Source organism: Choloepus didactylus, chromosome 7 (assembly GCF_015220235.1).
Source record: "Choloepus didactylus isolate mChoDid1 chromosome 7, mChoDid1.pri, whole genome shotgun sequence".
NCBI lineage: Eukaryota > Metazoa > Chordata > Mammalia > Pilosa > Megalonychidae > Choloepus > Choloepus didactylus.
The window spans coordinates 152131701-152144759 of NC_051313.1; the positions used below are offsets into that span (position 1 = coordinate 152131701).

General features: G+C 40.0%; 1 protein-coding gene across 1 annotated transcript in view; it reads left to right on the forward strand.

Moving 5' to 3' along the window:
- The first annotated feature begins 5187 nt into the window (after positions 1–5187).
- The window catches only part of GMDS (GDP-mannose 4,6-dehydratase), a 646510-nt gene continuing 638638 nt past the window's right edge, over positions 5188–13059 (forward strand). Inside the window, exon 1 of the mRNA XM_037844924.1 lies at positions 5188–5498. Coding sequence (XP_037700852.1) covers positions 5400–5498 — 99 coding nt within the window. The 5' untranslated portion in view covers positions 5188–5399. The remainder of the gene's footprint in view (positions 5499–13059) is intronic.

Consider the following 13059-nt stretch of genomic DNA (forward strand, 5'->3'; position numbering starts at 1 on the left):
CTTGATTTGGATGTTTTCACTGCCTAAGAACTGTAAGCTTTTAAGTTAATAAATCCCCATTGTAAAAGCCAAACGATTTCTGGTATATTGCGTTTCGCCAGCTTTAGCAAACAAAAACAATCACAGTAATAGCCAGGAACTGGAAAGTTTTAATAGGCAGTCTTTATTATCACATCTAATTTAGAGAATAATATATTACTTGATCTTTATGTTTACTATGTTATTATCTTTATGAAGATTCACTATTTAATCAACAAGGCTTTAAGAAATATAATTAAGGGAGGAGTAAGAATATGTGGTACTTAACAAAGTTTTGCATAGTCCCTGTATCAGCCTCTGGGGTTTGATATCACCAGTGGAAAAACAGTATTGTACACCTTGAGAGTAATTTCTGTTTAAACAGCGCAGCAATGATCTCAGTATTCTGCTCCCTGTGTTTTTGTTTATTGAGAAACTAAGATTACCAGAGTCGAGAACCTTCCCAATGACTAGGTCTTCTAGCTTGAAAACTATTGGCTCAACTAAAAACGTTAAAATACAAAAGAGCTAGAGGCTGAGTGACTTTAGACACACATGTATATTAGGATAGAGGTAAATGCAGGGCACAGAGCTCATACCTGTAATACACATTGGTCTGAAGACAGAGAGCTATTTGATGGAAAAATTTATGAATGAGGATATGTGAGAAATAACCATCTTTAGTTATTCTGAACACTTTTTCTCTTTTCTAAAACATGGCCCCAAAACTTGCTACAGTGTGATTTCATTAGTAGAATGGCATACTCCCAAGTTGAGTGTACAGATTTCAGAAAGTTCTTTTTAAAGACTTCAGTTATCTCATTGCTTTACAATTCTGTTTCTGAAACTCTTCTATCTGCTATGCACTCTAAGAAAGGAGAATCATGCAATTTAATTTTGTTCCAAAGAGAAACAGTGGGGAAGCATGGATATAAGTTATCTCATTGCCAAGAGAGTTGAATTTTATAAGATTTTATTTCAAAATCCTGTTTTCTAACCTTATTTCCTGAACTGGAAAACAGCTGTAAGTCCTAAAGTGAGTGAAGATAAAAAGGAAACGGCGTCTTATTTCTTTCATGTAGGTTTTTCCCTGCTCCAACCTTCTCTCTTAATCATACTCACACATACAAGTGACCATTCATTGGTCTTTCTGTCTTTGTTAAGAGCACTGACTCTGGAGTTTGAGTCTTGCCTGAACTGCTGTGTCACTCAGGGTTTGGAGGAGGATTCAGAAACTACTGCAGGCATCTCAAACAGGAAGAGATTTAATGCAGGAAATTCTGTGTTTACAAAATATTTGCATAAAAACAGTTTGGCCATATTTTTGATAAAACTAAACATGCAATTTTCATACAACTCAGCAATTGCAGTTTGGGGCAAAACGAAAGCTTAGGTTCACACAAAAACTTATACTCAAATGTTTATAGCAGCTGTATTCCAAACAGCCAATAACTGGAAACAGCCCAGATATCCTTCAAGGGGTGAATGGGTAAACAAACTATGGTACATCCATACAATGGAATGTGACTCAGAATAAAAAGAAACGAACTATTGGTACACATAACTTGAATGACTCTCTGGGAATTAACGGCATGAAAAAAGCCAATCCCAAAAGATTACAAGCTATATGATTCCATTTATAAAACATTTGAAATGACAAAATTTTAGAAATGAAGGGTAATTAGTGGTTGCTAGGGGTTAGGGATGGGAGTGGGAGGGAGGTGTTATGATTATAAAAGGGCAACATGAGGGATTTTTGTGGTGTCCGAACTGTTCAGCCTCCTGTCTGTGGTGGGAGATATGTAAATATACATGTGAGAAAACTGCATAGAACTGAATATACACACACACACACACACACACAAACACAAATGAGTACAAGTAAAACTGGGGAAATCTGAATGAGACTGATGAATTGTATCAGTGTCAATACTCTGCTTGTGATAACACCTTACAGATTTTAAACATGTTACCATGGGGGACGCTGGGTATAGGGTACTTGGATGTTGCAATATTTCCTACAAACGCCTGTGAATCTACAATTATCTTAATAAAAATTTCAGTTAAAAAAATCTTTGCAAGGAGTGGAGTAACAGAAGTGAGAGGGCCATCCCTGGACTGTTGATTTCTAGGGCATCATAGCTGAAGCCAGAATTTAGCAAACTGCAGCTGCCACTGCCCCCACTGCCACCACCACAATTGACTTCATACTCAAAGTTGCAGTCCAGCTGGCCACAAACCCTCAGGTCAGTCTGGATTGTCTTGCCAGCAACCACAAAAGCAGGAAGATGGGTTCTGTTTCACTTCTACCTTCCAGAGTGAGCAGAAACACATCTGATTTGCAGAACTCCATATGCATCCAAACCACTAGATGCAAAATAGTCTGGAAAATGTGGTTTTTAGCATTCCAACTTTTTAAAATAAAAGATGGAATGGAGGTTGAGAGAGCCAAGCATGGTATCTATAGCTATGTGATCCTGTGCAAGTTTCTTACACTTTCTGGTCCTTGGTTTTCCCATATATATCTATATATATATTAGGGATCATGATTATATTTACCTCATAGAATTAAATGAGATCCAGCATAGTGCCGTGGCACATCTTATGTGATTGCTCAACACATTCTAGCCACTCTTGTTTTTCCAATCTGAAGCACGGTGAAAGAAGGTTAGCAAATATTTCATAAGTGAAAAGCAAAGGAAAGAAAGAAAAATAGGAGAGAAGAGACAATATGGAGAGGAAAGCAGGGACATTATTCTTGAATAATTGGCAATCTACTCAGTGGCAAGCGATGGGAAGTAAAGATGTGAAAAACTTACTCAATACATTACATTCTTTATAGAATGGCTGCCTTTATCAAATTAGAGAATTTGGAGTTGAAGGCCTACCCCTTTTCTATATTTTATATCACCTTAAAATAAATATGAAAATGCTTCCTAGTCATAAAATGGTCATTATCCTATCATCTTTAGACTGTAAGCTCCTTGAAGATTTTTTCTTCTCTACTGTTGTACCCTAATAGCTCAACACTATTTGTTTGGTGGAGGTGTAAGTGTCATAGTTAACTACTAAATTTATCAGCTTCCTTTATGATATACCTAAAAGTCCCTAAATATTGTAGCCAGAGTGTTTGTGGTTCAACCATGTGCTCTTTACCACCCTTTTATCACCTCCTGGATTGGAGTTTCTTAATGTTGGCACTGTTGACATTTTGGGGTTTGTTGAAATGCGCTGTCCTGTGCTTTGTTGGATGCTTAGTAGGAGCCCTGGCCCCTCCCTACTAAATGTCAATAGCACAATCTCCTTTGTGACAACCAACTATGTCTCCAGACATCGAAAACTTGCCTTAGAGTGAAATACAGTTAGGACCACAGCCCTTAGAGCTGTCCACTCTCCTGTAGCCTATAGCTGTCCTTTCATGTCCTTTCAGTTAATGTAATCTTCTGCTGCCCCAGACCTTGGACTGACTTCATTCAAGTTGCTCTAATATCATTGGAAAAAAGACAACAATAACAAAAACAACCAATAAAATAAAATAAAAACCCTCTCATTTTCCTCTAGCTGCCCTACAACTTTCCTTCAGGGAAGTTTTCTAGAGATATCTTTTCACCTTCCACTGTGTCTCTTATCTACCACTTCCCTCAATATTTTGTCTATATTTTATTTACAAGCCCTTAATAATATTTTATTTCTTTGGTTTGTACTGTCACTCTTCATACCAGGACAAGTGAACTTTCCAGTGTTCAGTGATAGAAGGTCTCAAAGCTACAGGATATATACAGCCCATCTTTCCTGAGCATCAATTTTGCTCAGAGATTCTGGGGAAAATGCTAAATGATTTATTGCAAAAGAAGTTAAAACATATTGACATTAAAGCAAACGTAGGTTTTTAAAATAATATAGTAGGTTTCACAGAATTTCTTGCTTACAGCAACTTCCCCATAATGTAAGTGTCTACTCTCCTCTGCTTTAGGGCTTTTCATTCATCATCCACAGGCAGCCTCCTATTGGCACTTGAAACAGAATAAATAAACCAAAGACAAGTGTATAAAGCTAAGAGTAATCCTGAGAGTCTTGGAGAAGGTGATTTTTAGTTTATATTCTGAGTTTTTCTGAATTTGGGATTTGAGGCCTGCAACATGTTCCAGATGTCATGTTCGGTCTTCTCCTAGTCACTCAATTTGTGACTTAGAGTGATGATCTGTAGTTATCTACGTGGAAGAGGAATATGTGCGGATGACTACAACAGAGCAGTGGAGTGGAGAAGTTCCGGTCTCCTCGCTGGTTTCAAGCCAACTGCTAAGTACACACACCTGCTACCAATCAGTGCCTGAAACACCTCAGCTCCTTTTTCCGCCCTATCTGCAGCTGCCAAATAGAAGCCAAATTCAATAGACACGGAACTAGGGCCCTGTATTGTCTTTGAATTATTTCTTTGAAATTTGCCATGTCCAAGTTTATTGACCCGTGAAGTCTTTTCAACATTTCCTTAAGCTGCCCACGGGGAGGCCCACACGTTCCTCTCAGGGAAGTTTTCTGGAGAAAAGTCCTTAACTTTTCAACCCCTGACAGTGCCCTGCCAGTCTCCTGAACAAGAATACTTTGAATCGAGTTTTTTGGAATCTTGAGCCTAGTTCCAAGCCTCAAGGCAATGCAAGAAAAGTCAAAGTCAGGCTAGAGGTGAAGTTAGTCATTCCTCACATTCGTGAGTGCATTCAGGGGTTTATGATGCAAGTGCCATTCAAGTACTAAAATCTGATTCCTCAAAAGGCACGAGGACAGGTTTCCAAGAATGACCTATCAGTCTATGACCCAGGTCACGTGACTCCTAGATTAAGCATTCAGAGCTTTTTCCTAACGGAAAGGCCAGCCCAGAGTTCCTCCCAGCATCTCTGCGCATGGAGATTCGGGAGAGTGGAGATCGGGTTCGGTGAACACCAGGCCGCGAGCGCCCGCTCCCTTCCCGCTTTGCCTTGCAACGGAGAAGCCGCCACTCAGGCCCGGGACTCGTCCACTTTTCCGAGGCGGGGAGACGGCGCTGGGGCAGAGGCAGGCCCCGCCCCCAACCCTGTCCTTCCCCTCCGCGCGCCGGCGGCGGGGGGCGGGGCCTGCCGTCGGGCGCTGCCGGAGCGACGCAGGATGACGCGAGGGACGCGGCGCCCTCCCAGCTCCGCCCCGCGCGCCGCCCGGCCCTGTCAGCCTCTGACGGCCGGCAGCCCGGGCTGACTGGGCTGACTGAGCTGTCGGGCCGCTCGGCGCGCGCTTCCTCCTCCCGCCTGGCAGAGCGGTTCGCTCGTACACACTTCCTCCTCCTCTTCCCTCCCCGGCTCGCGCTCCTCCGCTCTCCTCTGCGCCGCCGTGCACTGCTCGCCCGCGCGACCATGGCACACGCGCGGGGCTGCTCCAGCGCCCGGGGCTCCGGGGATGGCGAGATGGGCAAGCCCAGGAAGGTGGCGCTCATCACTGGCATCACGGGCCAGGTGAGTGAGGGTGCGGGGAGCCGAGCGTGGGGTGAGTGCTCCGGCACGCGTGCCTCGCTCTTCTTCCCCGGGCTGCCAGCGTTTCCAGGAACAGTCCTCTGAGCGTCCCGGAAGGTGTCTGTGGCCGGAGAGGTCGGAGACAAAATGTGGTTTGTGGGGAGTTTGCTGCACTTGGAGTGTGCCGATTGCACTGAATACCTCTGGTATTTCTCCGGTTTGTGTGAGCATGTTTTCTGCGTGGCATGTAGTTCTCATGCCCGTGCAAGGCTACCTCTCTCTCACCTGTCCGACAGGTGACTGGAATGCTTGCTTCTCCATGCCCAGGAGGGTGCACCTGGAATTTCATCCTTTGCAGATCTCTTCCCTGGGAAGGTGAAAGAACCAGTTATCTGTGAATGTTTGTGGAGTCCTCTTGCTTTACCTGAGAGCAGGGGCTGCTTACCTGCTGACATTTGGGGAGCAGGGAAAAGTGCTTTGCTGTTTTGGTTCTTCCCCTCATCAGATTTCCAGATAGAAAGAAAAAATAAGAAAAATAAAAGAAAATGGTGTCATAAAGCACGAGATGTTAAATTAAAAAAAAATTCATAAAAACTTCTTTTTTTTAAATATCACATGCGTTTCTGAGATTTATGTTCGTGCATTTTGAAGTGTTATCTCACAGACTGGTCCAAAAGTGATGCTAGGGCTTCATTTCCAAAGAAATGAGATACTTGTGTGAGGTAGTCTCCAGGAGCTGTTCTGAATGTTGGAAGTGCACGTGGCAGGTTGTGCATGGCTCTTGGAGGTGTTGCAACACGTGGAGCCAAACCACTGTGTCTGGACTTCAAGATCTCCTGGCCAACATTAAGTGTCCAAACTCTCTAAAATAAAGGTGGGTCATAACTAATCCATATCGAGCTTTACTACATGCCAGTCACTTGACTAATATTAACTCATTTAGTTCTCAGACACTTCTTGCGGGGATACTTTTGTTATCTCCACTTTACAGATGTGGAAACCGAAGCGTGGAAGTTTGATTTGCCTAAGGTCATACAACTAGGAAGTGTTCAGTTGGGTTTGCAAACCCAGGCAATTTGACTCTGGAGTTTGAATTCTCAACCATCGTATTATACTGCCTCACAAGAGAAGGCTAATACGATGTGGACATAGAACTACTAGATTAATGGATAACTTAAGAAAACTTGGCCTTAACTGGAATGGAAAATTAACAAACAAAAGGCACTGATAGATACTTATGCAGAGTTTTACTTAACTAAAAATTATGTCTCATGGTCTGATAAATACTAGTTCTTAAGGGTATGATGGGACAGACTACTAAGATAAGGATCACCTTGGAAAATCCAGGACTCATGGTCACTATAAATACCAAACATGCCAAAAATGTATGGGACTGGAATCAAGAAATACAAGTTCTGGGCAAGGCTTTCCCACCATTTTATTTTGGGCCAGTCATTGAACTTGTGCAGATATTTGTAATCTCAGATAATCAATATTCGACAATATTGTGTCTAATATTCTTTGACTTTGTATCCAGTCAATTTTAACTATTGTATAACTGGTTAGTTTATGGTTATTCATGCCTCTTGCTTTGTTTAAGGTAACTACCATAAAATGAGAGTGGTGGGTAGGGTAAGGATCTAGATTGAGGAAGAGAACTTTAAATTCAGGCAGTAAATTCAGGATCTACATCCTGTCCTCTCCCATTTCTAATGCTGGGGACTCTTCTGAAGTTGATTCCCCCTTCTCTGTTTTCTCATGCTGGATCTGAAGCTCAAATGTTTACCAAGCTTGCATGATATCTTGACAGTAGAGATTTTTTTTGGGGTGTGTGTGTGTGTGTGTTTATCTAGAAGTTAGTTAAGCTATTAATGTATTACATAAGCTATTAATGTATTGCATTGGCTTATACTGATTTGAGTGACCCACAGTATGAATCAGTGCAGATTAGAAAGGATCCTTATTTAGAGTTTGAGAGCAGTCATTTGGCTGATACTGAGTGGTGAGGAAGTGACTTCCCACTCCAGTTTGTCCAGCAGGCTGCCACAGGGGAGTCTTCCTTAAGCACCCATTCATCAGGCTACTCTCTGACCAGAAGTTTTTTGCTCCCCACTTCATTTTCACTTTTAAACCCCTGCTTGTTTTTCAGGCCCCTTTTAGTCTCTGCACCAGTATTTCCACTTCCCTCCAAACATCTACCCTCTGCTTTGTGGCATTACGTGTGTTGCATTGGCTCCTCTAGCCCCCAGCACAGTGCTCAACTCTGTAACAGCCACATAAAGACTTGCTTGGAATTTACTGCCCTTCTATGCTTTTTATTTGCCTTCTAGGAATTACAGCTCTATGTGTGTATGGGAAAGAGAGAGAAAGAGGAGAGAGAGAAAGAAAGACAGACATTATCTTACACTAAGAAGAGGTCTCAGATTCAAGAAGGTGAGGTAGACACCACTGCTCTGGCACTTAGGCCTATCATGACAGCTGTATCAAGATAGACTCTTAAGTGGGTTTGAAATTCCCAATTGAGAAAAAGAGCAGACAGCCAAGGTGCCTTGTCTTCTTTGCATCTTTAGTATATATAGCTAATATCTCTATATGACTCTGATAAATGGAATAGTCCTTAAATGTACTTGTATTTAAGGGATTATTTGTCTTCCTGTTAGACTCCTTGCTCTAGCTTTCCCCCTCCTATCTATTATTACTACTACTACTACTACTATTTTTTTAATGATTTATTTTGGAATCATTTTAGATTTACAGAAAAGTTGCAAAGATAGCACAGAGAATTCCTATGGATGCTTCACCCAGCTACCCCTAATATGAATATGTCACATAACTTTGGTGCATTTGTCAAAACTAAGAAATTAACATTGGTACGTTAACTAACATTGGTATAATTAACTAAGATACAGACATTCAGATTCACTAGTTTTCCTACTTAAGTGCTTTCATTTTTCTAGTATGCCACAATGCATTTTGACAAATAAGTTTTTACAAGTTTCAGCTACTTCTTAAGTGGCTCCTTTTCTTCCCCCACCATGTGTGACATCATGGGGTCACATTGCCGTCCTTTTTTTTTTTTTTTAATTTATTTTTATTTTTTTATGGGTTAAAAAATTTTATTATTGTAATATATATACAATGTAAAATTCCCTATTTCAGCCACTTTCAAGTGTACAATTCAGTAGTGTTAATTACATTCACAATCAGCACTCTCCACTACTAAAACCTTTTCCATCTCCCCAAAAAGAAACTCTGTACCCATTAGGCATTAACTCCCCATTCTGCAATCCCATTCCTGCCCCTGGTAATATGTATTTTAATTTCTGACTCTGAATTTCTCTGTTCTAATTATTTCATATATGAGATAATAAATATTTGTTCTTTTGTGTCTGGCTTATTTCACTCAATATGAAATCTTCGAGGTTAATCCATGCTGTATCCTGTATTAGAATTTCATTCCTTTATGGCTGAATAATATTCCTGGTATGTATATATCACATTTTGTGTATCCATTCATCTGTTGATGGACACTGGGTTGCTTCCACCTTTGGCTATTGTGAATAATGCTGCTATGAACATCAATGTGCACCCTATCTATTCTTGACACAGTAGTTGTGAACTGTTTTCCAGTGTTTTCCTTAATAAATCACCTTTTCAGGAAACCAGGCTCTGTCTTTGCATTGTTGTTTTAGGCCCTCTGCCAGTCCCCAGAGTTTACCTCCATTGCTAATGATGGTTGTGTTCCTTACTATAGCCATGATAATGTTCTTGCTGTTCTTTGAACTATTGTCTTGTACCTCTTTGGAGTCATTATTTTCTGGCTGAATTGTCTCACAACTTTTATTCCTTTTGCTGGACTAAAAGCCTGAGTATTCTCAGACTAAACCTGCCAAATGCAGCTATTCACTGAAGTTTTTCTGTGTTTACACATATGCATCCTTGATTAGTTATATAGGTAATTTACATATCATTGTTCCTTGGATTGTAAACTGCTTTAAGATAGAACTCACATTTTTGTCCTATTACCTCCTTCATGGCTTCACCTAGTGGGTTTTCAAAAATATTAACTTACTCTTTCCGTTAACAGCATAGACATTTACTGAGCATCTGCAGTGTCCCAGATTTGTTTTAGATCCTGCTGGGAATATGAAGATATGTAAGAAATACTTTTTGCCCTCCAGGAGATTAAGACAATGCACATGAAAAGATGCTACACATGAAAAAATTGGTATTGTACAAGTTATGTTAGGGGCCAAATGAGTGGTACATACAACCTCAGGACTGGGAGAAGTCTTTGCATGCTAGAGAGTTTCAGAGAGGGTGAAATAGAACTATGTTCTGGGGGAACAGCATGCATAGAAGTGCAGAGAGGGAAGAGTTTTTGGGTAGACCGAGGACAAATATATAGTAATGGGAGGTAAGGTAATTTGTTCAATTATTTATATATCTTGCCCACTTAAGAAAAGATTTTGAGGTGACTTCAATAAAAGCACCTAACTGGACCATCATTTAAAGAATAAAAACAAAACAAAAAACAGGAGCCAGCAATGAAGGTGATAGAAAGGTAGAGGCAGTATACCGAAAATCCAAGGCCAAGGAAAGGTGCTGTCAACTGAGCATACCGTTCATCTTCGAGCTTTCTAATAGTCGAGAGAAAATATAGTTCTTGTAAATCAGTAAAGTATAGATGAATGAAACTTTTTATTAGTACTAAACTTTCAGAGGAATTTAAAATAAAATCCTCAATAGTGGTTTTTAAAGACCACAGAGAAACATCTGCCTAGGATGCTCTTTTATTACTCCCTAGTGAAGGGTGAAAGCACTTTTTTTGTCAGTTAGCAATTTTAGATACTAGAATGGCAGAGTATCCAAGGGTTTTCCCTTTAAAATATTGCTTGTCTAAATCAGGTTTCTGCCAGTAGAGTAGGTAAGTTTGAACTGCAGCTTACTGTGTGCTGTTCATTTGGTAGAGATTCTTGCACTCTGAACACCAGGTGTGCTTGACAGTAGGGTTAATATTGGTGTTTTAAAATTGAAAGACTTTGACATGGAGGGTCCTTCCCACCTGCCAGTAGTTCTAAATTTTCCTTAGGAAGTAGTTTAAACAAGTACTAAGTTGAGGTTCCAGAGTTCTGCACCGTGAAGTATAGAAGACAAGCTTTTATCTTTGAATTGTGGAATAAGTAGTCATGATCAAGAGGTGTTAACTTGACCCTAGGTTGAAGATAACAAAATGTAGGCAAGCCTTCTATGGATACAAAAAGTTGGACTCTTTGACTTAAGGTCAGGTCATTTAAACCATATTATTTTGTTTCAAAATTGTATTTTTATGGCCTTATTTTTATATTCACTGGTTTTATTAATTTCTTTTGAATATTCTAGCTGCTGTAAAATAACCCTGGCTTTTACAGAGAGCCTGTGTTCTCTGATTCACTAGATTCAGGTGATTCTCACAGGCATCATCCTTTTCATTTAAGAATTAATTTAGAATGTTAGAAATGGTAATTCAGAATTGGCAGGAAGTACCATTTTTTCCCTCAGTTTTCCTTAACTCTTTTATATAATGCTTCAGTTAAATCATAATAGATGTCAGAGTAATTACCTCTTTTGGTTTCATTTTCTAATCCATATTCAGTTTCTCACAAATTTCTACAATCTGGTATAGGTACCAGAATGCTAGATACATGTTTTTGGAAGGAAATCACTTGTTCAGATGGAGATTTTATGAAATGTAATGAGGCTTATTAAAACAAACCCATTTGATGGGTAATGACTATGTGGACTCCTGAAGCTAAGGCTGTATTGTTCAAGAGAAAGGGCCCAATCAGACTAGAGATGCCTGGGAGAGAGGAGGAAGTGGTGGCATATATTCCATTTCATTGCAGGATTGTGATTCCTTGAGGATAGGAAAAGTGTCTTATTCCTTACTTATCCCCAATATCTAGCATAGTAACTAGTACAGAGTAGGTACTCAAAGTATTTGATAATTAAATTAATCTTTATGACTGACATTTATTCTTTGGAGGAAACTTGTCTGAAAATTGTAGAAGTCCGTAGAGATGGGACTAAAATATTATGATGCATTCCTTGTTGGTTGGGTAGAAGACATTTTCAGGGTATTGGGGAGAATTGGATAGTATACACCTCTCAGACAAGTAGAAGTTTAGGGAATGAAATTTTTCATTATAACTTCAGCTTTAAAGAACTTGTACACATTTTCAGGAAAAAAAGAGTCCAGTTTTGTCTGATAGGTTTTCTACTGTTTTTATACTCATATGAACCAATTAATTAAGGAATATTCCCTTGGCTGAACACACATTAGAGTTTTAGAACTGGAATTAAATTACAAGCATTATATAGAGGAGGAAAGGAGGCTGCAAAAGTGTGATTTCCCCAGATCATATAGCAAGTTAGTACTAGAGTTAGGATTAGATACCCAGTTCTTGTATGCTTGGTCATTGGTCTTCCCATCGTCCTAGGACCCTGAATAACACTGTCCCCCACTAACAACAGAGAGACTGCCATTAGCCAGAAAAATTGCAGCAAAATACTATATGTATTAGTAAAATGGGCATTATAGTGTTATATTGTTGAATAATAAATGTATATTTGAATAAGTAGCCAAACCTATTTTAATATTTAAAGAAGAACTAACTGTTAACTTTATATGAGATTGTAAAATCTTATTTTCACAAAATATTTGCAGTTTGAAGAGATTGAGGAGGTTAGGGTAGTTAAAGTGGAATCTTTGGTATTTGATCTACAAAGGAAAATTGACTACAATATGGGAGCTTAAGAAAGGGGTTAATTTTAGACAAGAGGTTCTTTAGAGAACTTAGACCTTTACCTTGCATTCAAGGCCCCTTAGCTGGCAGTCTTCTTCCAATTGTCTCCAACTTCCTTGAATGCTACCTTGGCCACTCATGATTTAGGAGGACCCAGTGCTGAGTATCTCTGTGTTTGCCATTAGGCTTCTAAGGCTGAAATTGAGGGTGAGCTTCATTAGTGTATTAGGGTTCTCTAGGGAACAGAACCAACAGAAGATATCTGTAAATATGAGATTTTATAAAAGTGTAAAAGTGTCTCATGCAACTGTGGGGATGCATGAGTTCAAATTCTGGAAGGGCAGGATGCACAAGCCAAATTCCGCAGGGCAGGATGCATGAGTGAAATTCCATAGGGCAGGCAGCAAGCTGGCAACTCCAATGAAGGTCTTTGATGAACTCCCCAGGAGAGGCTGGCTGGCTGAAGAAGAGGTGAAAATTTTCTCTCTTCTCCCTTAAAAGTCTTCAATTAATTGGATTAAATCTAGCTGATTGAATTCTCTCATTGTGGAAGAAGTGCCCTTCGTTGATGTAATCAGCCACAGATGCAGTCAACTGACTGATAATTTAATAAACCAGTCTTCTGGTTTGTTAGCCAGCCACAAATGTCCTTGCAGTATGGTTAGGCCAGTGCTTGCTTGACCAGACACCTGGGTACCGTCACCTGGCTAAGTTGACACATGAACCTAACCATCACACTTAGTTCCTGACTTGGTTTCCTAGGTGAACTACAAGTACTC